At 49.2% G+C, this 25,811-nt stretch overlaps 1 protein-coding gene across 1 annotated transcript in view; it reads left to right on the top strand.

Annotated features, from left to right (window-relative positions):
• Nucleotides 1-14,251: 14,251 nt before the first annotated feature.
• GPC3 (glypican 3) overlaps nt 14,252-25,811 on the top strand; it is a 154,970-nt gene continuing 143,410 nt past the window's right edge. The window contains exons 1-2 of the mRNA XM_037408503.1: nt 14,252-14,580; nt 23,353-23,514. Of these exons, the coding sequence (XP_037264400.1) occupies nt 14,418-14,580; nt 23,353-23,514 (325 nt within the window). The 5' untranslated portion in view covers nt 14,252-14,417. The remainder of the gene's footprint in view (nt 14,581-23,352; nt 23,515-25,811) is intronic.

Genomic DNA, 25,811 nt, shown 5'->3' with positions numbered 1-25,811 from the left:
GCCTGGTGCTGCAGGCACTACTTTTTTTATTTATTAGTTATTTATTTAGTTATTTAATTATTATTTTAATCGGCATAGATTGTCCCAGCCAACTCCTCCTAGATATGCTTTCTATTCGCTTGATCTCTCAGGTAATTTTTCACGTCCTCCTCTGTGAACCATTTGGGAGGACACCTTGGCTCCATTGAAAGGTTTTATTAGTGTCTTCAATCTGGTCGAGCTGTTGCAGCTCTGTGGGAGAAGCGTGTCCCTGGCCACAGCCGTGTCGTGGGTGGAGGATGGGGCAAGCAAACACGGCTGCACTCCAAGCATCCCCCTGCTCTGGCTCATCCTTACTTAATCAACCTGCTCGAGCCTGGGTCTCTGTGGTTATGCCAGCGTGACTGCTGGTGTGAGCCAGGTAAATCCTGGGATTGGGGCTGCTGGAGTCAGGAGGGGTGCTGGTGCCCATGGGGAGAGAAAAGCACCGGTGCTGTGCCCTGACTGCCAGCAACTTTCTTCTTCTTTTGCATTTTTAGAAAAAGGGGTTTTTTTTCCTCATCTAGAGAGACATAAATAATTGCTGCTAAACTGTTGGGCTTTTACCAGGATGGAAAGAGATAGTTTCTTTGGTTGCTTTGTTCTCACTGTTGTGTGTGATGAGTTGAAGAGCTGAATAGCAGCCGGGGAGGGAGATGTCCAGGCAGGTAATCACGTGCCCCCTGCTAGGACTGGATGCAGCCACTCAGCCCCAGTGGGGACAGAAAAGTTATTTATCTCAAAGTGATTGTTCCTTGCTGTTACCGCTCTCCCACGGATTTAGAGGAGTAAACAGCCAACAGGTCATGATGGACTTTAAGGACTGAATTTGGAAAAAACAACCCCTCCGCAAGTGGTGTTATCCTGCTAATAATGAGGAGGAAAGAAAAGGTCATGTTCTACACGGTGCTGTCAGCTGTTCAATCCTTTGCGGGTCGCCTCCCAGTATGGCCCTCGGTGATCCCAGCTCCCAGACCGGGACCTGCCAAGTGGTCTTAATACAATATTTAATTGTACTAAGTGATCTTATTTTATATCTATATTATTATATATATTATAATATAGATATAATAGCTATATAAATACAATATAATATATATATTAATCTATATTAAGATCACCAAGTGATCTAAAATACAATAACACAAGTGGTGTGTTATCCTGTGCTGGTTTGCCATCAGTGACTGCTGGCAGGAATGGAGCTGGCCAAGGAAATTCCTTACCCTTTTTGGCCGCTAATGATAGTAACGGGTTAAAATAGCTCCTCAGAGGAAGGCTCCCTCTGTCCCCAGATCCTGGCCACCCCAGCACCTGGAAAACATGGAGCACTAATTTGAAAAACTACTATAACAGTGAATAAACTCTTCTGCTAAATATGTAATTGTGTGCCAGCAGGCACAGAAATGAGGTAGCTGGATGAAAAAACTCCCAAACTGGTGGGCATTAGCACCTGGCTTGTGCTCGGTATTGTACCAGTCCCAGAGTTTATGGTGTAACAGCAACATTTCCACTGTTGCTTGGTACTGGGCCTGTGGGATGCTTTCCTGCAGTTCTTTGACGCCACTATGTCAGGGTCTCTGACCTGATTCCAAGCTCAAATCCAAGGAAATCCAGAGCAAATCTCTTCACAGAGTTGTGCGAGGTTGGTAGAAGCGGAGGAAAGCTTTCCAGCTGTTCTGTGGGGAAATCCGGTCCTCTGGCAAAACGCAGAGGGGCTGAACATCAACACAAAAATTCCCACTGACTTCAGCTGGGCCAGGATCTGGGTCGGGAGAGCAGCGTTAAAGGCTTGGAATGCTGATGCTGAGCCCAGCTCCACTGCCCCATTTCCAGCCCTGGAGCCCTGAGGGCTAACCTCTGGTTTGGTAGGGGTTAGCCGCACTGAACCGAACTATTTCATTGCCTGTCAGATCTGCTGCCCTGGCTGCTGCAGGAGCTGAAGAGCGATCGGATGCTGCACGATCGGATGCTGCACGGGGTGTTGGAGCTGCTCCCTGGCACAGGCTGTCCCTGCCCGTGGCTGTTTCCCCCTTCCCATGGGCTGTAGGCGAACAGGTAACTCGCTGGGTTTTCCCCCTCAGCTCCCAGCACAGTCAAGAACTCAGGTATGGAAACAAACCTGCGTTTCTTTATTCTAGTTTGGGAACATTGGTGACCTCTCTGCAGCCCCTTGTGCCTGGCACTAGTCTGACCGCGGGCTGAGCTTAGGATGCTCAGCCTGATGCCATGCCCTAGGATTTGCTGTGCCGCATGCAGTGCTCTAATGCAATTCAGTCCACCTTCAAAATACCCACAATTAAATTTTAAGACTCGGCAATTTTTTGGATCTGGCCCTGTGAATACAAAAGGTTTCTCCAGAATGGCATAAAATGACCAAGGAGACGGGCCAGCTGACCTAAGCATTCTTTTTTTTTTTTAAATCTGTAGATGCATGACCACAGGGAAGGGAAACCCAGGGCAATTCCTGTATTTATTGCTCTCCAAATAGGCAAGTATTGCTAACATGCCGCCCCTTTGATGATTGCCTTTAGTGACCATTTTTTACACCATAATGGTTAAATACAGTAACTTCCCTTTAGACCGAAAAATCTATGGCACCAATATCCTTGAGTACTTCGGGATTTGGCCCGTGTTCAGGCCAATTCATAAAACACAGCTCAAAAACTCACTCAGTGCCAAGTCCACGGTGCTTTGCCTTGTTTTAGCCAAGATGGGTAAAAGTGATTTTATAAATTATTGCAATGTCATGTTGCTCAGATGAGCTGCTGCCCGGGTTAGTGCCTCTGAGGGTTGTGGGGGGCACGGGGGAGCCGTGCTCCTGCCTGGGACGGAATGGTGCAGATGGGTTTGGGCATCTTGCCCAAAATGCGCCGTTATTTGCTTTTTTTCCAGGCTGCTTTTAGCTGCTGCGTTTGCTGTCTGCCTGCGGCTGTTGGCTGCTTGTTGGTGGTGTAGAGAAACTGTGAATGGCAAAGCTCCTGCCGGGATCCCCCTCTTCGTGCTGAGCCTCGGGCGGCTTTCGCTTTCCAGCAGCTCCATCAGCTTCTGTGGGGTCTCACCTTGCCTCCACCATCATAGCCTCGTGACGTGGGGACATGTTTCACTTAGAAGATGTCAGACCAAGATCACAACAAGTTTTAGGCTAGGATGTCCAGCATGTTTCGTAACCAGAGGAAGCAAAAGGTGAAATCCTTGCACAAACCTTTGTAAGGGACCTCAGACCTATAATTAAATACCCAGCTAGCCTTGGTTTGTTCTGCTACATCACAGCCAAACTCTTGCAAGTCGTAAGGGATGGTCTGAGGTCTCCATGGTGGTTATAGGCTCTTCCCCTGTAAAGGCTGTGAGTGATGCATTTATGGACTGTAGCAATCCAGTTGATACAGATATGGCCATCCCTGAGCCGGCAGGCTGCAGCTGTGGGCTCTCCAGCCGTGAAATACAGCTGCCCAGAGCAGGGCCTGATCCTGTTGCACTCCAGCCCAGACAGTTGTGCTCTCTAACTCAAACCATGAAGCTCAATACAGTTTTGTCCAAGCGCATCCTGGTGCAGTGTTGCGCTACCGCATGCTTAAGAGCTGCAAGTGGTGTTAATGTAATCACTATGTTGTGTTTCCACAACAGATGTTGACATTTCACTATTACCCCAGAACTAAATGTCAAGTTACTGCTGTTCAAAACTAGCATTGAAATGTTCAGGGATTCCATCTGCAGCTGTATTTATAGCCGACTGCCTGCCTGCTAAGCCAGCATTTCTAAGCAGGTTTGTAAATGGGCTGCGGTGAGTTCATGTGAGTGCTACAGAGCTGTCTAGGTTAATTAATTCCCTTTCCAGACATTATAACCTATACGAGCAGGGCAGCTGGAGGGCTAGGTTTTCTCTGAAACCAGTAATTATGCACATTGTGGGACCAACTTTTGGATTTCTGCTGCTGTTGTTGTGACCTGGAAAACAGAAGCAGCATTCAGGAAAGAGCTGGTGGGGGATGCAAATGATCCAAGCAGGACAGATACGTGACTGATCCGCAGCAAATCATAACCCAAAATCCAGTGCAGAAACACTGGCACAGCTTTTTAATTTTGCACTTCTTGCTGCTCGCGTTGTTTTAATGTCTAGCTATGTGTCTGAAACCACTTTCTGTGCTCTCTGTGGCTATTGAAGCACTTTGCTTTCAGTTGAGGGGTCAGGTAAATATCTCCATGCATCACCGAGCCGATGCGCATGCCGCGTGCTCAACATTTACCCTCCAATACAGAGTGCTGCAAACCGTCTCATCAGATGCAAGCTCTTTGCTCAGCTGTGGAGTATTTTTTCAAAGCATCTTGCCCTGCTGCCTGGCCGAGGAGTAAATGCTAGCGAGTGGTTTGGGGGAGAGACAGTGGTTTGGGGGTGACACAAGAGCTACGCTGGGTGGCTTCAGGTGGCCCCAGTGATGGCAAAGCTGCCATGCTTCAGGATTTAGGGGGACCAAAGATCCAGGTGATGTTAAGGCCGTGCTCTAAATGGTTTTAGCTGTCGTGGGGTGAGCACAGCATGTGGTTTGGCAGCCTAAAAGGCAAAGTTTTCTACCAGGGTGGTCTGCTCTTTGCACCCTGTGCCTTTCTGGAGGGGAGCCCTGGGTGCAGAGGGGCAGGAGGAGCGTGGCTGGAGCCATCGGCTTGCAGGACATGTGCAGTGGAGGAAGGAGGGCTGTGTTTCGGAGCAGGGGACACTGCGGGAAGGAGGTGCACAGGAAAACCCCAGGGTTTCTCGCTGTTACAAGATGCCTTGTAACATCTTCGGGTTGAATCCTGATGCCTCCAGACCAACACAGAAGGCTGAGGGGCAGAGGCAACAGGAGGTGATGTGAAGCTGTGCTGTACAGGAGAGCAGGTAATCCACCCGATGCTTCTGATCTTGGAGATTATGAATTAATGTCTCCCTCAAAAAAGGCCTCAGGTGATTACAAATGCTTCCAGAAAAGAGGCAAACCTCTCTGGCTGATCTGAGCCTGACAGTGCCATAAAATTACTTGTAGCTCGGCCAGTTCACACCTGCCGTGATCAGGACCCTGGGGCTGCCTTTTAAATGATAAAACAGAATACGTCTTTTGTTTTGGTGGTGGGTTTTTTTGGTTTTTTATTGGTTTTGCTTTTTTTTGGTTTGGTTTTTTTTTTGGTGGCAGTTTGCAGGGAGTGTGCTACTCCCAGCTGTATGAGGAATTGTTGAGATTATCTGTCAAAAGCATAGGGAGTCCCTGTTTCTGGAGACTCTGAAAATGAACAAAGATGGGTAGTAAGAAATAATTTGAGGAGTTTTTATTATTATCACATTTAGTGGTAGGGTTGTCTCTTTAATGCTTTATTTTTTTTTTCCACGCTGTATAGGTGAGCTTATATTACACAGTAAAAAGCTATTAGTTTTCTCAAAAGATTGTCGATTTTCTTTCCAAATTGCTAAATTACATTTTCAGTTTTATGGGAATGTTCTTTCATTTGTGCGAAATCCTGTGCTCAGATGGGTAGGCCAATCTCATCATGCAAGACTATTAGGTGAACTAATTGGATCTGTCTTACTCATGCATTTCTATCAGGAGTACCTATAAAGTGGAAATTCATTTGGAAATGAAGATGGCATCTTCATGTTCTCAGAACTTTGGAGGTTTCTGCTGTTGCAGCTGCAGCGTGAGCACAGCCAGCGGGAATTAACTGCTTTCCTCTTGGCAGCTCTGTTCAAGCCTTTTTCCAAGGTAGGTACCTGACCATCTTCATAATTGTCAGAAGTTGCTAAATGATGCGGTTTCTCTGTGGTATTTAATCGATGCTAATCCCAGGAAGATGCAGGACATCTCTTTCGCAGGTCCATTTGGGCTGTCATCAAGGTAGGTGTGAGCATGACCTCGGCACTGTAATTGCTGATCCTCTTCAGTGTATTTATGAATTTATCTCCTCACTATCCCAGTAAAGCAGAGAAAAATCATTATTCCCGTGTTGCAAATGGAGAGGTGTGGGAGCAAGGTGGTGAAGGAGCTCCCAAGGTTGGCTGGCCTGGAGGCGTCTCAGATGGAGCTACTGCACTCTAAATCCCAACACTTAAATGTTCATCTCTGCTTGCACGTCTTCCCTCCTCTAGCGCTGCGTGGCTGATGCTCCGTGTACTTATGCTAGGCTATCAGCCACTCCTTTTGGACTGATGTTTTCCACTTCTAAGACACCTGCCTGGATTCAGCCAGGGGTTTGCACACAGGTCCGCTTTTCATGGGATTGCTTTGTAAGTCTGGAGTTGAGTCATTTTGTTGAACGAGTCCCAAAAGGTCAGATGCTGCTGGCCAATTTGCAGTGCATTAGTGCTATGCTCGCAGCGGGGCCCAGGACCTCTCTGTGGCAGGATTTCTGTTTAGCACCATGTCCTGCGAGTGAGAATCACCCTGTGTTCCCTTGGCACTCAGCAATGCCTTGCCTGGCAGAAAGTATGCAGAACAAAGTGAACCTTTTATGCATTTACAAGATGCTTGCACTGGCAGAGTACATTTGTATTGGTTCAGTGCTTTGCATCATGCAGGGATGATGCATCTTGCTCTTACACGGAATGCACTTTCTTCTTGAATCAGGGTCTTGCTTTCTAGGGGAAGCGAAGCCAAAATGACCGATGCACACCCTGTGAGTGCTAAATACTGGTCACTGACAGCAGTTCTCATTTGGGAGAGCAGTTTCTAGTAGAGCCAAACCTCTTTCTCCCTAAGACCTTCCTTCTTACTCTTGCCCAGGTCACAAATGAGGACAAATTCCTGAAAGGCCGTGGATAAGACCTGAACACGGCTTGCTGCGCTCTGCTGAAACCTGCAGGACATTTGCTGATGGCTTCAGAGAAGGTGCAATGAGAGAAAGGGGGGCACAGGAAGGAAAAGTCACTTGGCTTTAAGCACGTACTGTTTAAATTATTCAGTTTCTCCTAAACCAGCCCATTGAATAATACATTGCGGTCACTTTTATTTCTAAATGCTTGCACTTAGACTGAGGTTAAAATGAAGTCCTAAATTGCCAGTTGCACTCGGGTTCCTCTGGAGATGCCCATGGAGCAGTGCGCTGGTCCCGGCAGCTCTTCTCCCCCATGTTTTAAGGCTTTGGGTCCTGCGTTTGGGCAGTGCCAGCTCCAAGCGCTGCCCGGTCAGGTCCCCCACACCTCCTGCACCAAGAGGCTGACTTTAACCATCCCGAAACACTAAAAATAACAAGCTTGGGCTTGTTTCTATTTGCTTTCTCCATTGCTGGCCAAGCCCTATGGAGTAATTTGTCAGCAGCTGTATTTCTTCTTCATCAAAGCGGAGTTTTGACCTAATTGCACTAATCCCTGGGTTTATGGAAAACCTTTGAAGTGCCCTACACCAGAGTCACAAAATGGAGCTGTGACGGAGCGCAGTGACTCACTCTCCCTTTCTTTCCCATCTTGTCCCCAAAACAGGCACACAGAGACAGATTTCTGCATTTGAGGAGAATTTCTGCTTGAGACGCCCATAGCTAGGTGTGGGTTTTTCATTATTCTTTTAAAGGACTGGGGGAGTCAGGAGAAACCAGCTCTGCCTCACACTTACCTGCTTCTCAATTCCTGCTTAATGTTTAATAGTAATAATATAAACAAAACCCCAAACCCCCAAAGAGCTGTTTGAGAGGCCTGACATTTATGCATCGTGTGCAGGAATGATTTAGCACTTAAAAACAAAATAAATCTCTCTGTGTAAGGTGGTTCATTATTCTAACTGATTGGAAATGAGATGAACGTGGACGTCTAGTGAGGCTCCTTTTAAAAGGAAACTTCCCCTCTGTTGATATGCTGTCCTCCTCCACGGAGGTGTGAAACCTGGCTGAGCGTCCAGCAGGATAATTAGTTGTTGTTTGGGAAATGCCTTGAAATGCACAAGTGTTAAATCTAACTGGGTTTTTTATTAGATTATTTGGCTTGTGCAGGAAGGATGCAGCCTTAATAGCCAAGCCCTCTGAGATCTATTAATGTCCTCGCAGGTGCAAGTGAGAATGCTAATAATGAGAAGAGCAATGCATGATGAGCTCCGAGTGCAGCCAGCCAGGAGGAGCGCTCGCACAGCTCCTTGTGTAGCTGCTGCTGGCATCGCCTCTGGAAGGGTCAGGCCATGGATGCAGCTGAAAAAACCTAACCTGGGCAAGGTCATGATCTCCCAGTGTGATGTGCTGGAGCAGGGACAAAGGACGAGGGAGCTGCTGATGGCGAGCTGCACAGCTTGGGGGCCCTCGCCTCCCAGGGAGAGAAGGGCTCTGGGGGACAGCTGGCCACACTTGGCACAGGCATGATGTCTGTGCTGGGAGACCTGGAGTGGTAAAAGCCCAAACAGGCTGAGAGAACTTCTGGGGAGCAGTATGTGTCTGCAGCAGAGGGGCAAATGGGTGCTGCGCCCTGGTGCTGAACGTGCAGCCAGTGAATATCGTGCCACCTCGCAGCTGTAGGAGACCAGAACCTCCGGATCTGGTGGGAACTTGGAGAAAGTGGCTATAAACCCAGAAACTCCTTTGGTTTGTGATTTTTTTTTTTTTTTTCTCCTTGCTGTCACGTGCAGTGACCTTTCCTTAATGAGAAAAAAAGAGTGAGAAGCCTGAAAGGGAGGGAGGGGGAAGAAGGTGGCAATGGTGGGGGACACAGCAAGTGACAGAGATGCTGTCCATCCTGCTGCATGGTGGCTGAATGCTGCAGCAGCCCGTTGCTGGCCCTGGAGCCACCCTGTCATTGATGGAGGCTCTTCGTGCTGCTTCACGTTGCGCTGTTCCAAGGTCTCCTCCTTTGCTAGGGCTTGGTGCTCACTGGGGCTCCTCTAAATCCACTGGCTCCAGCAATGGCTCCTGATCTGTGTTGGTGAGGGAGAAGAAGGCTGTGACCCTACAATTCCTTGAATTATGGGGTATAAAAGCTGCCACCAAGTCACCCACCCACTCTTCTACCTGCAAAGCGGCATTTGAGGAGCGGTTTAACGCTTCTGATACCTTTGGAAGCACCTCATTACCATGCAATTCGAGACAGCTTCTGCATGAGCCTAGCAGAAATACTCCTCTATTATATCTCTTCATAGAGGTTTTGCATAGAATATTAAGCATTAAAATAATTTAATAAGGCATAAATCAAGTTTTACTGTGGTGCCACTGCACAGGAAGAAAGCATTCCTGGAAAGGCATCTGAATACATTGTGTCCTCCTTTGGAGTGGGAGCAATTTATATATTCAATATAACTTCTCTTGGTTCTGTTATAAATCCCCTCTCAAAGCCTATGTGCTCTCTGCATTGTACGACGGGACTTCAGCATCTGCAGCCACACTCGGGCCACCTGGTCTGCAAAGATCTAGTCTTAGTCTGCACTTTGACCATGCAGCGCATCGCCTGTTGCTTCAGCTGCTGGCAGAGCTCGCTCTGTGCTGTGGAGCCTGTTGCAGCGCGGGGAAGCAGGAGTGCAGCATCTCTTCGGAGTTAAATTCAGTGTGCCTCCCATGCCTGCACTGGAGCTGTCAGTCTGCTCGCTCTGCGCAGGGCTACTTCACAGCAGTGTTCTGTAATTTTACATCCCAGCTCCCCCCGTGAGTGGGATACCCATGGTGTGACAGCCCTGGGCTGGTAATTGTCGGCAGCGCTTTATTGTCATAGGTGAATGCTCTGGGTTGATCCCTTCTGGGCTGTCTCCTGGCAGCATCTCTTCAGTTGATTAATCACCGGGAGATGATAAATGAAAATATCAGCTTGAGAAATGTCTGCCCTGTGCTCCCAGCAGAGGCAGCAGTGCACGGTGAATAGTTTTCTCCCATCTCTGCTGCTTTGATTCCCTCTCTAGACCTGCATCTCAAATGATTCTTTTGCACTCAGGAGCTCTGCTAGTGTTCAGCCCCACTCACTGTGAGCTGGAGAAGAGATGGGTATTGCAGCCTGGGCAGTGCTGAGGAGTGCTACGAGCATCCTTCCTTCCTGACAGCCACATCCTATGACCAGCATGTCCCAAACTCCAGCACGCTCCGTCTTTCATCCTTCCACGCTGCGCTTTGGGTCCTCCAGAGATGCAGGGTGGGTAGAAGAGCTTTTGAACCACATCTGCTGTGCCTGTGCATTCTTAGTTTTACAAAGGATGCAAAAATCTTCGGATAACTGGATGGTTAGCTGTATATCTAGCTGCAAAACCTGTGTCTTATCCACAGGCTTAGAAAGGTTTGGGTCTGGTTGGGATTTTATCCCACAAAACCCCTTATTGTCCTCTACAACTACCTGAAAGGAGATTGTAGCAAGGTGTGTGTTGGTCTCTTCTACCAGGTAACAAGCAATAGGACAAGAGGAATCAGCCTCAAGTTGAGCCCGGGAAGGGTTAGATTGGGTGTTAGGAAAAACGTCTTCACCAAAGGGGCGGTCTGGCACTGGAACAGGCTGCCCAGGGAGGTGGTTGAGTTACCGTCCCTGTAGGGATTTAAAAGATATGTAGATGTGACACTTAGGGACATGGACTTGGCAGTGCTACGTTAAGGGTTGGGCTCCATGGTCTTTTCCAACCTAAACAATTCTATGATTCGGTAAATTCTGTGTTCTATAGTGGGAGAGAAGACTTTCCAAACTCTTTGCATAAAAAAAAGTGGAGTTCCCTAGGACTGGAGTGCAGAGATTTTCCAAGGTTCTGGGAGGCACTTCTGATGCGAGTGTGACTGAAGCTGCTACATACTTGCAAAAAAGTTCCAGTTCAGAAGTATGTAATTTTTGGACAGGCAAAGCAATTTGTCTGTGTGTTCTTGATGTACAGCTCTATTGGCACCTGTAGTGTCTTTAAGTGATGCATCTCTCTAAAGGCTTTGCTGCTTCTGCTGTGCAATCTGCTCCCAACAAAATCCAGAGAGCTACTGATTTATCAGCCACTGCTTTTTGGGGTGAGGAAAAGGCTAATGCTTTATGGATCTATCAGCATTCCTGTATGGCACATGGAATACAATATCCTGCCAAACAGGGGAGGGATGCCTGCTACCTGGCTATCCATCATTTCTTCCAGTGCCCCACGGCAAATGCACTTTTCTTTTTTCCATCAGACAATGTGCGAGTATTGTTATATAGTGAAGAGCTTCTCCCTTCTCCTCCTCCACAAATGGTTACGAAAGCCTGAAATGCAACTTCTGCAGGGTGCAGAATCAGTTGGAAAGGGTCAGTTTGATAGGGAGAAGCCATCACTGCCTGCAGCTCTTGGTTCCAGCAGGACACGAGTGATCTCAAGCGATGAAGCTCGCCATAGTCAGCACAAGGGGATCACAGCACGGATGAAAAAGCCAGGCTGAACGTGCCCACGTAGGCTGTCAGGTATGTGCTGAAAACACACAGATGTATCAACAGATGCTCCACGTTTTTCCTTTTCTTCCCTGCCCCACAGTGATTTCCTCTGCTATAGGCCTGGCTCAGCTGACCTTGTCCCCATGGAGCTCATCCACCCCGTCTACAGAGGAAGAGTAAGTGAAATGTGTTGATAACCTGGTGAGCATCTACTGGGAGTACGGATCCCTCTCCTATGTCTCTCCTTGGCGTTTTAATTGATTCAGGGTTTTCCCAGTGGAGAACTTCATACGAGCATTTGATAAAATCAGCTACACACGATCCTGCCTCTCATTACTTACAGGCTTGAGGCAGGTAGATGATTAAGTGAAATTTTTATGGTGTGAGCAGTTGTAACAAGGGAAATTATCATCCTGGATATGAGACAACGACTTGGCTCTTACTACATCAGCTGGCATACAACTAACCCAGTGACTTTGCTTCTGATCTTGGAGCAAGTCGTCTGCTTTCTCCTTCAGGACAAACCTGCACTTGCTATCCTCACACCTTGAAAGGACAAGTCATGTGGACGTGGAGTGCTCAGGAAAATAGCTTTGGACTTTCTTTGGGCTGTTGCAGTGCCGGTGCAGGTCAGAGAGTCTGCCATTGTCACCTTGGGAATGCTTCTGCAGGCACCAGGGTGGAGAGGGTCCTTTGGGCTTGCAGCTGGGGTGCTACAGAACAAAACAATATTGCTGGTCCATGGATGGGATGGGGTTCACCCCCCGTTTCCACCCAGCTGCACCCTTGAGCTTATTACCCCAAGGAAAACTCAGTAATGCCAGAGTGAAAACACGGGGAAATGAGTGAAAATCACTTGCTCCATTAGGGAAGGTCTTCAGTTAAAATGCAAATTCTTTTTTTTTCCTTCCAGTGGACTTTGGGTATAACTTAAAACAGCAACTGAACAAAAGGGCTGCCACTTGGCTTTGTTGTACATTTCCACAAGCTTTATCGCTCTTCTGACATAACCGCTTGTTGATAGATAAACTTTATTTTTGCAGAGAATCACTGTCAAGATAATGACAGATCCCACCGTGAAGCCAGATCCAGTAAAGAGCGGTAATGTTGTCTTCTAATTTGGTTTGAAGTCTTAAAGCACTCCCTCGTCTTAGCAGAGATACCTAAATGCCACCTATTTGGCACTGTATGTAATTCTTTGCTATAATGGCATGCCTGACAATATCTGCGTACTTACCTGGAACGGTAAAAGCCTCCTGTACTTAAATGAAATACACACAGCAGGTTTGAAGATGAACACAGGAGGTGCTTGAATGCTTTTTAGACAACTGTAATTCAAACCATAAACATAATATAGATTTGCAGTAGCGTGTATAAAGGAGCACTTCAAATACCAGCCTTTGTATTTTGCAATTTGGTCCAATTCATTTCTAACCTAAAGCAATACTGCACCCGAAATCCAAACTGTTGCGTAAATATAACAAATCTATCACCGAATCCATGAGGGAGGTGCAGAAAAGACGCATCTCGCATGAGCTGAAGCACATGTGACGGTATTTCATGCAAGCAACCGGGAGAAATGAAAATGCATAAAGGCTGAATCCTCATCCGTATGGCTGAGCGCACGCCCACTCTGTGCCCTGCTGAAATCAGGTGCAATTTGCACCGTGGAGCACCTGCACCTCTGAGCAAAATGTAATTTCCGGATTCCTCCGAATTCCTGCAAATCAGGACTTTTTGCTGCCCGGTTAATGGGCACTTTGTCAGCTGCGCTTACTAGACACAATAAACGGATAATAAATAGCGCAGTCTGCGGACAGCAACAGGCTCCGGCAATCCATTAAGCGAGGAGACATGTTGCACATTCCGGCTTATTAATCTCATATCCATAATATATTTTAACAATCTCTCCCTGGCAGGCATTTTCTCAGAACAAACACACAGGCCGGACTTCCATTTTTCATCCCTCCTCCAAATTTCAGAAGGAAAAAGGAGCTGGTGGCGAGCCATTAGCGATGATTTGGTCCTGTATTTGCAGTGGAAATCTTAAATCGGTTTTTCTTCTGTTCTTCCGCTCGCGCGTGCTCCCTCAGTGCTTTCCTCTGCAGAAGCAGCGTCGTGCGGATGGGGGGTGAGCAGCAGGGAGGGCGCCTGGGCAAACACGGTTTGGGCAATTTTGCAATTTTTTTACTGAAGCATTTTTTAAACTAAGCCTTTGCTCACACACACCCCGCCCCCCCCCCGCTCGTGTCACACCACACACCGCTGCTGCTGGTGCCATGAGCACCGCGGCCCCCCCCCCCGGCTGAGCCCGCATCGCTGGTACTGGGGGGTTACTGGTGTGATGGAGCTGGGCTGGTGCCGCAGCCGGGGTCCCCGCGTCCCGGGGGCGCAGGGTCAGGCCAGGCCTGCGGCTCGGTGGGCGACGGCTGCCCGCCAGCTCCCGCTGGTCACCGTTAAGGGGAAGGGGAGCGGCTGGGGTGCGGCGGCTCAGACCGGGGACGGCGAGGGCTGCAGAGACGCGCTGCGCGTTCACGGCGCGGCACGGTGAACTCACGCTACACGCGCGTGTGCAAACGGGACACCGCGCACCCTGCAAAGCCCCCCGCCGGCTGCGCACGCGGCGCGGTGCAAAACGCCGGGCCGGGTTGCGCGGGTGCTTCGCCGCACCGCCCGCGAAGGTGGCGGCCCCGGGGGAGCACGCGGCCCCGGGGGCGCTGCAGCGCCGCCGCACCCGGCCCCGTGCGGGCGCCGAACGGCCCCGGCCCGCAGCGGCGCTCCCAGCTGGCCGGGCGGGTGTGGCGCGGGGCGGGCGCCGCGGGGCCAATGAGCGCCGGGGCGGTGCCGCGCGCGGGGCAAGTTTGCCGGTAGCGGGGCGGGAACCAATCGGCTCGGGGGCCGGCGGGGCGGGGGCCAATGGGAGCGCGGCGGGGCGGTGCGCGCGCGGAGCCCGTCCCGGTGCCCGGTCCCGGCGCTCCGTGGAGCGCCGCGCGAGGCGCGGGGCTGAGCTCCGCTCCGCCGCGTTCCTGCTCCGCCGCGCAGCAGCCTGGCTCCGCCCCGGCGGGGATGCCCGCCGGTGGGGTGTAGAGGAGCGCCCCGGTGCCCCGGGAGGATGTCGGGGAGCGGCGGAGCGCTGCTGCTGGTGCTGCTGCTGGCGCTGCTCGGTGCCCCGGGGGGCGCGCAGCCGGCGGGGGAAGCCGCCTGCCGCTCCGTCCGCACCGCCTTCCAGGTGCTGCAGCCCGGGGCTAAGTGGGTGCCCGAGAGCCCCGTGCCAGGTGAGACCGTCCGGCCTGCCGGGGCTCGCCGGTGCCCTGCGGACGGGGGTGCGCCGGGGCCGCTCGGGTGCGGGGCGAAGCGGCTGTAGCGCCCGGGAAGCGGGGCGCGGGGAGGGTCGCTGCGGGGCGCCGCGGAGCCGGCTGCGGGTTGCCCACCCGCCGGAGCGCCTCTTCCCCGGCGGCTGGGTGCGGAGGCAACCGGGCGCTGCGCTCCGGGAGCGGCGGGTGCGCCCCGCTGCTGGGCTGGACCGGCAGCCCGCCGCGCCGTCCCTGCGCCGTCCCCCTCCCGCGTGAGCGGGCGGTTTGCGGCTGTCGTTCTGCTCAGCAGGGGCTCCCCGGGGGGGGGCTCGCAGCGAGCTGGGGCTGTCGGGCAGGGACCCGCCGCCCACGCGTGCCCTACCGGGGCGGGGAGAGCGCCGCGTATCTGCCCGCCAGCCGCGCACCCGGCTCCGTCCGCGGGTCCCGGCTCGCCGCAGCAGGGCGCTGGGCAGCGCCGTCCCCCGAGGGCCGTGTCCCCCGGGGAGCTTCCAGCGCCCCGCTGACCCCGGGGGCTGCCCGCAGGCAGCCGGGCGGGGGGGCTCGGCGGAGCCGGCTCGGTGCTGCTGCGCCGTGAGCGTTACAGGTGGTGGCACCGCACCGAGCCCCGCCGGGCTGCTTCCCGCCCGCTGCCGCCTGCCCATCGGAAAATAGCCATGCAATGCTTGAATTGTCAACCTTATAAAGGCTCTTTGGCAGTTTTTTGAGTAACTGGGGAGTACCGGCTCCCCCAGATGGGTGGCTGTGTTCTCGGAGTGGGTTTTGGTGGCTGCGTGACAGAGGTGCCGTGAGAGCGCGGGGGCCGCCGTGGCCGGGTAGGTACGTGATGGATGGAGAACGCCGGCCCTGCAAAGCTTGTGATCAAAGTATGGAAAGGGAGAGATAACGGGCAAACGTGACAGGCAGGGGAGGTGCAATGAGATCATCGCTAGCAGGAGCTGCTTTTAATTATGTGTTGAGTTACATTTCTTGCATTCGGCATCGTACAGACCAGAAATACAGGAGTCGCCCCGGCAATGGTCGGCTGTAGCGCGGGAGAGGAAGGGGAGAAGCGGGGTGCCTGTGGCTGGGCTGTGAGGTGCTGTGTCAGCCGGTGCGCATCCCAAACAGTTTGGTCTGTAGGGCTGTAGCAGTGCCTGAGATCTAGAAGGAGAGTTTAGATTTAAGTCCTGGTGAGAGGGTTGCCTTCCGTATCCTTTCCTATCCTTACACCCTCTTCCTGTATGATTTTTAACACTTTTCTTGATGTTTCTTTCAAAGTAGCTGCAGGAGCACTATCTGGTTTCTCCCCATCCTGCAGGGTCCTGGTCTCTTTCCAGTAGCACTGGAAATACCTTGTGATGAAATGTTTGCGTGAAGGGTTGCAGGGAGGGGAAGGAGCAGCTCATATCACTGCTGGAATGACAAATTCTGTTTGTTATCAAAGACATGTCTTCCCTGGCTTCAGTGAAAGTCTGTGAAGTGTTTGCTTTGATCCCTAAGTAACTTTCTTGGAATGTACTTTTACAGGGAGAGGTGATGGAGGGGTGGGCAGCTGGGGTGTTCCCGATGGGACCCTGCAGGCTGTGCTGTGAGTGGTGAGGGGCTGCTGGCACCTCTGTGCTGCAGTGGGGTCAGTCCTTCCCCAGAAACCTGTGGCATCCTCCATCCTGGCCTGGGCTGTGATCACAGTGGGTGCCCTTGCCCAGGCATCTTCCTTTCCTAGCAGGGCTCAGGCTGCTGGAGTTGCTCAGTTGAGCTCTTGCTGTCCGGGGAGCCCCAGCTGCATCTCTGGTACTCCAGAGTAAGGAGCCCTTTGCCTCTCTGCAGAGCCTGTGGGTAGCTGGATCAATACCTCATAACAGGCCTGGTGTTTCAAGTGAATGGTTCCAGCTTGTTATGATGATAAAGTTCCCACACATCAAATCGAAAGTGGATTTTACATTTGCCTAAGTACATAAACTTGATCATAATTAAAGCAATGACTGCTTGCTTATACCTTGGATCCGGCCCATCTTGCATGACTCTGTGTAGTAATTACACTTCAGAGCACTCGCTTCTCCTAGTAGCAGCTGCATAAATCTCTGTAATAGGGGAACATCACTCAAGGACTATTTTCCAGGCGTCTGTTTATTGCTTTTTTTCCTTTCATACATCTGTCAATTAAAAAAAGTTTTGGAGTTCCCAGCCACAGATCAACACGGAATCAATTCTGAGAACCTTTGCCTATAGATCATATCACCCTAGAGAAACTGAGGGTTTAAACAACTTACTTAAAATATTGGGGGTATTTTGACACAAACAGAGAATAATGGTTTCTGGAAGCCACATTTTGCATTATGAGCAGCTGTGGCTGAAGGTGTTAAGTAGCGGGAGCGCTGCAGAGTTGCAAGGCAGGCAGGAGAGATGTCCCCCGGCTCCGTTCTGCTGGACCCTGGACCGACGGTGCGTGGGCTGGGGGGACAGCGCACAGCGCTCGCCGCAGAGGAGCTCAGCCGCACCAGGCTGATACTTAAAATTAAAAAAAACCCAACAACAAAACCAAACCAAAAGGCAGTTCTGATAAATGTGAGGAAAGCGTCGTGCTGTTTCATGAATGCTGTTATGTTCTGGGATTAATTCTAGCTGAAGGCGTGCATCAGGCAGCGAGCAGGAGCCTGGTCCCTTCAGGTCCTGCAGCCTGGGGACTGGGTTTTTGCAGTTCTAGAGCATCGCAGGTGGGCAGCAGCATGACCTAACCGCTGTCAGCTGTGGCTGACTGTTTGGAGTGGTGGGAGGATGTAATTCATGGCAACTGCTCCACTCGAGCTAGCTGAGAGGCCTTGTGCTGGAGAAGAGCGAAGGCAGGGCGATGTGAGTGCTTTTCACAGGTTCTTCTGAAGCTGAGACGTAACGCCAGCTCGCGAGCCAGCCTGTCATTCTGCGCTGGGGTAATTTCACATTCATTAAGAACTGAATTCTCTTCTTCTTATGCTGCCTGTCTTGGTTTTCTTCTTCCTCTTGTCTTTTCCCTACGTAATTTCTTATGTATAAACCGTAACTTGAATTTCCATTTTCCTCGGTCTTTTTTTCTCTCCTCTTTGCCGCTTGGATTTCTTTGTGTTTGAGGGTGACGTGCCAGGTAATTGGGCTGGTGCACGTGGGTGGAGGGGAAGGGGCAGGGGCAAGCTGTTGCCTTGCCAAGGTGGGAGAGGGGGTGGATGTCTGTGGCTCTGGGCAGTAGGAAAGCTGAGGAATATTTATCTTGGCAGAAATATCAGCTGGAGGGTTTGTTCCATGCTTGTGCAGTTTCCAGCTTTTTGTTTATTCTCTTCGGAGGCAAAGAAGAGATTAACCTTTTGCTTTTGGAGTTGGGTGTAAAGCTGTACAACTGGCTGGCTGAGCGTGTCAAGCTTTCTTCTCTTCTTTTTGGCTGCTGATGTGTGCCATCATACAACTTAAAAACTAAAAATCCCAACTCTTCCTGCTGGACCCGATGCAAGCTGGTTCCCTTTGTGCTCCTGCTCTTTTGTCCTGGTTTTCCTGAGTGGGACTAATGATACTCCTCTTAGTGCAGCCTGTTTAGCTTAGCATGGTGGTTTAAGATCTTAGTTTGCTAGATAATTGAGTTTTCTGTTCTTAATTATTTCAGGCCTGCAAGTTGCTCTCTTGATAGTTAAGAGAGCAGGAGCAGAACCCTAAAATTTAGTAACCTTCCCAGGCAGTGGTTTTGTAGTGAGATCATTAATTTTATTTTTTTTTTTTCCCCCCAGGGGTTAATTTTAACAACATCCTGAACAGTGTTCTTCCCAGTCTTTGGAATGGCTGTAGGGTGTGTGTCTGTAACAAATGTGTACGGTGCGTGGGTGCCCACAAATTAACTCCGTACTTCTGATGACGGTATTGTTGATACATTTGTACATTTGTTAGGGGGGAACTCTTACTCTGTAAAACCTCTCTCTTTTCTCGGTAACTTCTTCTTTTAAAAGATGTGATGTTATAGAGTGTTATATTTGTGTGGCAGTCATCTGGCCAACATTGCTAGGCTTGGGGAGGAATCCCGAGTCAGATGGCCATGTGAAACATAAGATGGAATAGGAAATAAAAGATAATTAAGCAGTAATAAATATCCCATGTAGTACCCATACTGTTCCAACTTTAATCACCTATTGAACGAGGTTGGTTTATAATTTATATCTCTTTAATTAGGTTTTAAAGAGATCAGCACTTAACCTGGGTTCTGAACATTTGTGTTTCCTTCCCCCCGCCCCCAAATGCTGAGCATTAAAAGCCAGTGACAGATGCACGATCCCCTAGTCACATAATTTAAAAGGTTTTTAATAAAAAAAAAACAAATTAAAAAAATTGAAATAGCTGGGGGAAAAGCCAATATGTTTAAAGGTTGAATCACTGCTTTTATCTGTTTAAAGTACGATGCTGACTGCGAAACAATTAGAGAAAGAAAATGAACATGAAGCAGCAGCTTTCTTAAGGGTAATATTAACAAATTGGTGAGCTGAGAGGGTGGGATGAAGCCCCCTGATGTTTCCAGGCTGCAGAAGGTGAAGGGTGCTGCTGCATGGGGTGGCAGAGCCCTCCTGTTAACACAGGGAGGAGGCTGCAGTAATGTGGCATAGAGCAGGGACAGGTTCTTATTTTGGCAATGCCTGGGGTAAATTTGGGGTGAACGTTAATCTGATTTAAGACGCCGTTGTGTCTGGGTGGGCAGGCTTGTGTGCCCCGTGGAAAGCGCGGCTTGCCTGCCTGTATCTGATGACAGGGTTGGAGCTGTCCTGGGATGCTTAGGATCAAAACACAATCCTTCAGCCTCATGGAGGAGTTCACAACTGCCTGCAGATGATCTCAAGTTGTTTTGTTTGGTTTTTTTTTAAATTTTGACATTTAATCCACTGAAATTATTTTCACTTCTGCTGTACTAACCACCTATCTGTGGGAATAATTGTACATCAAAGTCAAATTTAAAGCATTAAATTCACTGCTACCCAGACTTCAGTAAAAAATCACTGTGTCAGGAGAAGAAGGAAAAGGCAGGGTGCTGCTGAAATTACTGTAGCTGTGGAGATTAGTTCTGTCAGCTAGGAGCGTATGCAAAATTACTGGAGCATTTACACTGCTGTTCCCCAAGATGGCATAAATGGCACAGCGCTCTGACGGTGCCTGGCTCCAGCACCTATGGAAGGGGCCGCATCCAGCTCCTGTTCACCCCTGGCAGCTGGGTGTTGGAGGGTCAGGCTCCCGTGCTTATTAGCACTGCATTGATATCACCAATCTTGCAAAGGTTGGTATGTGAATGTCTCCATGCAATTTAATAAAACCGTTGGAGTAATTTGTGGGACACTCTTCTTTCTGAAAGTGAATTTGTAGTGATTTATGGCAGAAGGAGGAGGTTGTTTGCAAGGGCTGACTGGCATTATGAGGTGTAATGGCTTGAAACTTGAAGGAAAAGGAGGTGGTGGTGAAGGTTAGGAGATAAAAACAGCCTTAACAGTAAGGGCCGCTAGGCAGTGGAAGGGGCTCTTCTATCTCGCAAGTGGGAGCTGTGGCTGGAGATATTTATGTTTAGACAAAAATGCTTAGAGGGGTGGATTGGGAGGCAGGGGGTAGGATTTGATGACTCACAGGACCTTTTCAATTACATTTATGGAGCCAGAAACGTGTGACAGTTTAATTCGTGCTGGTGCCTGGTCTGTAGGCTTGCAGTGTGTTTCCAGGCGTTTGCGTCTGTGCAGCCACGGTGCTGGCGGAGCGTTCACAGTTTGCATAGGGTCTGGGTCTCGTGGGTGGTGCTGCAGCATACGGGCGCAGAAGAGGGTCCTGCAGGCAATGGCATGAATAAACCCCAAATATATTCGCAGGTCAGAAAGCGCTGTCCCTCTTCCATCGGCGTCTGCTGGGGCTGGGGTCAGCGGGGTGGGTTAGTGGCTCCTGGGCATCAAAGCCTCTTTCCCTTACTGCTAGGACTTAGGGATGGGGCTGTCTGGGTGTGCTCAGCCCTGGGAAAGCCACGTACAGAAAATAGCTGGCAGGTGGGAGTCAGGCCCCTGTTCCCTGGCCCAGGGTAGCAGCACTGCGCCAAGGACTGTCCCTGGTAGCTTGTAAGAGCCTGTCCTGCCTGTATTGACCTGTTGCGTTTACCGTGGCATTTCTGGTCACCACTGTTAGTTGGCTATCTCTGTAAAACGTTTTAAGCTGTCAGAGTTAATTCTCAGGCTTTTTCCTCCTCCTTTGTGATTGCTCTGCTACAGCATGTGTCCCTCAACTTCACAAAAGCAAAAATCCATTTAAGGGGAGAAACTGGCTTAATTGCCAAAAAGAAGGATGGGATGTGAGTAGATGACCTTGCTGCTTCCTATGCCTGGCTTTAACTTGCACAGATCTCTTAATTGCCAACTCTCAGATTTTCTATATTGGTATTTCCATTAATCATGGAAGGCTTTTTTTTTTTTTTCCCCCCCATTTGAAATGTGTCCAATATAATAAATGTAGGAGGAAATAAGCTTTGTATTAACAAGAAATGTATGGCTTTATTGTAGTGTTAAAGGAACAATGCTAAGCCTTTTTGCGGTGTAAATTGACTTGGATTTGACTTTAAAAAACCTCTTTAACTCCCTGTTATATAACTGCTCCTCTCATTAACAGTGTCTTGCTATTATGCGGTTTCGTGGTCCCTGTTATTTTTTAGATGCACGAAGTGCCTGTCACAGTGCTCCTCCGTAGCAGCTTAGTTCACAAGCCACGGAGGCTCGATCCGTGGTGCTGGCTTTTGTTGGGGGCTGGATGAAGGATTTTGTGCTGCGTGTCCTGTTTTGCAGAAGGGGAAACAGAGGCAGCGGGTAGAGATGGAGCTGGGGGGGTGGTGCTCTTTCTCCCCCTCTGCTACGCGTTGTTTTGCGGTGACGGCAGGACTTGCATTGGTTAAAGCTCCTCTCCACATGTGAAATGCACGTTGCAGATGAAGTGTTTCATGTTGTTTTTCCCAGGCTGTGCCAGGGGAAGAAATGGAGCTGGAGGGAGGAGGGTTTCTGCTGTCGCTGCTCCCGAGCCCTGACAGCTGGTTTTCCCTCGGTGGTGTGCATGACTCTTCTTCAGGAGGTACACGATTGAACTGACATTAATATTAATCCTGTTCTTCTGGAGTACACTTAGAAAAGTGACTTTTGACACTTTCTAGTAATTAGTGAGAGAGTAGATGTGGTATGACTCTTAAGAAGGAGAGGAGAGGGCAACCTGGAAGGATGTGTAATCCTTCCAGAGCAGAGATGTAAATGGCCAAACTTGCTTTTATTGAGGGGGAAAAAACCTCTATAGCAAGGGGGAAGGCAGAGCAAGGGCTGAGGGGTGTGTGGAGCCCGTTCACCCTGTGTGGGCTGTTGGTTGCTGGCTTGGGGACTGCTTCCTAGTCCTGGATCTGGGCAGTGCTGAGCCTGACAGGGAGCTGCTGCTGCTCAGGGCACGATGCGGTTTGGGTGGCACACACTGAAGCGTAAATCCCTTGCTGCCGTGTGGCCATGGACAGCTGTTTTTAATGGACTTGTTGCTTAGCGTTTGAGTTTCTAACAGCAGCATCATATTAGGTGGGTTTTTGTGTGATGAAGGCTATTTGCTTTGATATGAGCTTGTTGCTTTGCTAGTGTTTGTGGGGCCACAGTTTGCCATGGAAGGTTGATCAAGAATGAGGCTTCTTGTTGCTGCTGCTTCTAGCTCTTCTGTTCCATCTTTTCCTGTTGTCTAAACCCAAAAGGTGATTTTTTTTTCCCTAGTTTTTATTTCACTTTTTAGCTAATGGCAACAGCACTTTTCCTAAAATTGTCTACTACCTCCAGGAGTAAGAGCTTTGGGAAGGTCAAACCCCAAACTTTAGCATCACTGACCAGTGCTTTGAGTTACAGCTTGAGATGCCAGAGCAAGCGATATTCCTCTTGCCTTCGTTTCCTGGCTGTTGCACTGTTCCTGGTGAATGGGTGGAGGTGCAGTGGCATGGCTGCTGCTGAACAGGCAATTTTGCAGTGCTCAGCGCATGCCTCAGGACCTGTCCGTCTGCAGTGGGACTCACATAAGTGAAGTGATAGCTTTGCCTGTTGCAATGGGGGAAAGATGGGACGGTGAAATTGGTGGGAGGACTCGAGATATTTACAATTTAGAAGTCTTAATTAGCACTAAAAACCCCAGTAGGTCATTATTGTTGTGCCCTTCTGTTGTTACTGTTATTGCTGTGGATGCAAAAGGTTGGAGATCACAGGCAAATGACACAGTTATTTGTATTAAGCTAGTTTTAAGTCTTAATGCAAATTACAAGCATATCCTGCCTGCTGAACTACATGTGTTGCTCTATTAATTGTAAATCCACAGCTACAAATCCTGGCTCCTTTTTTCCGTCTCCCACTCCATCTTTTCTGGGTGCCTGCAGCTCCTTACCAGTGTGTTGGTGGGCATGTCCTAGGCAGGAGGGCGATGCTCTGTATCGCTCTGCTCAGCACCACCACATCAGTGGATGGAGTGTGTGGGAGCTGAAGCGAGCGGGATGCTGGCAGGCGTACGTAGTAAGCTCTCGGGGGCTATTGCTCAGAAATCTTGGCTCTGCCTTATCAGTCTTCTCCTTTGGCCAAGCTGCTTGCTCAGGACAAATTCCAGAAATGGCATCAGTTTGCCCAAACAGTAATTGCAGCGATACCACTGTATGGGGTTTGTTTCCTCTCTACTCCCAGCAATTCCACCTCCTAATGCAAATTTTTCTGCCCTTCTTCTGTTCCTTTCCAGGGTCTGATCTGCAAGTATGTATCCCAAAGGGCTCCACGTGCTGCTCGAGGAAGATGGAGGAGAAGTACCAGGCAACAGCCCGCCTGAACATGGAGCAGCTCCTGCAGTCTGCCAGCATGGAGCTGAAGTTCCTTGTCATCCAGAACGCTGCGGTCTTCCAAGGTGAGTGCTGGGGGTCATCCAGGCATGTGGCAGGAGGAGGAGGTGCTTCTGCTCCTCTTCCTCAGTACCTGGCAATCAGAAATGCAGGTGGCTGGACTGTTCACTTGTTTTCAATTGTTTGTATATGTTATATATGTTTATGTATGATAAATAATATACCTGGTTTGGTATATGGCTGCTCTGCAGGGCTTGTCCTGAATATTCCTGTAGCTGAAACAGCAAATGTAAATTTGAACACTAAACCTCTTCAAGTGCAAATTTAAAAAGAAATGAAAACCCCACTTCTCCAAGAATTAAAATATCTGTGCAAGTACAGTCTTGTCTGATTCTGCCAGTCCCAAAACCCAGGTTGCAGTAATATGATCTGGTTGTCACCCTGGTGTGATGCTATAACGTGTGCGTTGATTACTGTAAACCACTGCAAAACAAAGTTGATGATTCCATGTGAAGGCGGTTAGAGGCTGCCTTGTTCACAAGTGTGGTCCCTGGTGCTGCCAGGGGGTGTCTGGGTGCTTGGTAACTTATTGCCACACTATACAGTGGCAGCTCTTTTTTTTTTTTTTTTTTTTTTTTTTTTTTCTCTAATGGTAACGTGATGTGATGTATTGTCGTCTCAGAAAAACCAATCTTTGACAATTATTTTCTGCTGTGGATACACACTAGTTTGTATCACTTGAATCTGCAATAATTTCTTTTTTAGGACCTTTACACAAACAAAACTTATTCTATCCGTGGTTAATGCGTGGTGAAATGATTGCTTGCTTGTTGAGTACTATCCTATTGAGGTTCCATCATTCTGTATTAATGGCATTTTTGCCTATATTTAAAAAAGAAGGCACAAGCAGTCAAGCATTTTTTTTCTCCTTCATGCTGATATTTTTCTAGAATAATTGATTTATTTTTGTTGCATGCCTCACTAACAGCAAGACCCAGAGATTGCTGAAGCCTGTGAGATCGTGGCAAAGCTCTGTTCTAGTCCACAACTGACTGATGAAGTCTAATGTGTTGTTTTTCTCAATGTAAGATCGAATAAATTGCTGAGGAGGTAACAGTGTATTTTTTTCCTGATACTTCTTAATGCAGTGACCATTAAGTTCCAATTCTGCTAAACAGAATGGAGTAAAACTGAGAGATTGCTTTCCTAGGCGTTGGAGATGAGGACTGGCTTCAGAAATGGTGAATAACCTGGCTGGAATACAAAGTGCCTGCCTCCTTCCCCTACCATTTGACAAAACCATTGCAACATCAGAGTTTTTACTGTGTGTAGGAGTGGCACCCTATGATACTATAGGTTGTATATAGCATAGCGGTTGGGTGCTCTAGCTCTGAAATTTCTGCTTCTTCTGGGGAGAGCTGAATCCCTTGATCTGATATTTTTTCCTGTGTTTTTTTTTGTTTGTGTTTTTTTTTTTAAACTGTGAATTTCCATCCTGGCAGTGAGAGCCCTTTCCCTCTCCAGGGGTTTTAGAGCTGGTGTTACTCAGAAAACCCTTGGTATGCAGAATTGCCATTCTTGGTGGTGGGGAAGAAGAGCATTTGATTGAAGAGTTCCTGACCACTTCTGCTTATAAAATAAAGCTCATGACTAATTTTAAAGATCTTTTGTAATCCCATTGTAGGAGAGGAGTTCCTAGCTGGATCCGCTGAGGAGCTCACTTCACCTCGTACAAAGTGTTTGGGACTTGGAAGGGCAATTAGATTTTGAAAATTGTGTGCTTTTGTTATCTTTAAATTTAATCTCAAAGTCTGTAGAAGAACACTTATTTTAATAGATAGATCTTTTGATTGCTACTTGTTTAAGAGCATTTTGATGGCTGCAGCACCAGAGGCTGTTCAGCTACAGAAATTGTACTTGGACCCAAGATACGGCAGTCTGGTTTCTTGTTTCTGGGAACTGCTTGTGGTAAGGGACAGGCTTCTGTCTCAAGACATCACTAAGGGAGCTGGTGGTGGGGTGCAGTGTCTCAAATCAGACCCCACTGGTGTGCTGTTTGCTTCCTCCCGCATTGCCAAGGTATGTGCTATGGCAGCTGGTTGTAGGTCAGAAGACTTCTGCTGCCCTGGCACAGCTGGAGAATGTAGGATGCCCATGCTATGTAGGGTTTCAGCTATGGGGGGGGATGCTGGAGCAGTCAGGGGAGAGGCACTCGTGACAGCTGTTGGAGCCCATGTGGTCCCTGAGCATCTCCTGCAAGTCCTGCTCCCATGTGGTGTCTCTCCTTGAAGTTGGGGCAGATGCTCTGTGACTTCAGGAACTGGGACTGCAGGAGTGGGATAGCCCAAAGCAATGCCAACTC

This window comes from Falco rusticolus, chromosome 14 (genome assembly GCF_015220075.1).
Source record: "Falco rusticolus isolate bFalRus1 chromosome 14, bFalRus1.pri, whole genome shotgun sequence".
Taxonomy (NCBI): Eukaryota; Metazoa; Chordata; class Aves; order Falconiformes; family Falconidae; genus Falco; species Falco rusticolus.
This window is presented reverse-complemented; position numbering and strand designations above follow the sequence as displayed.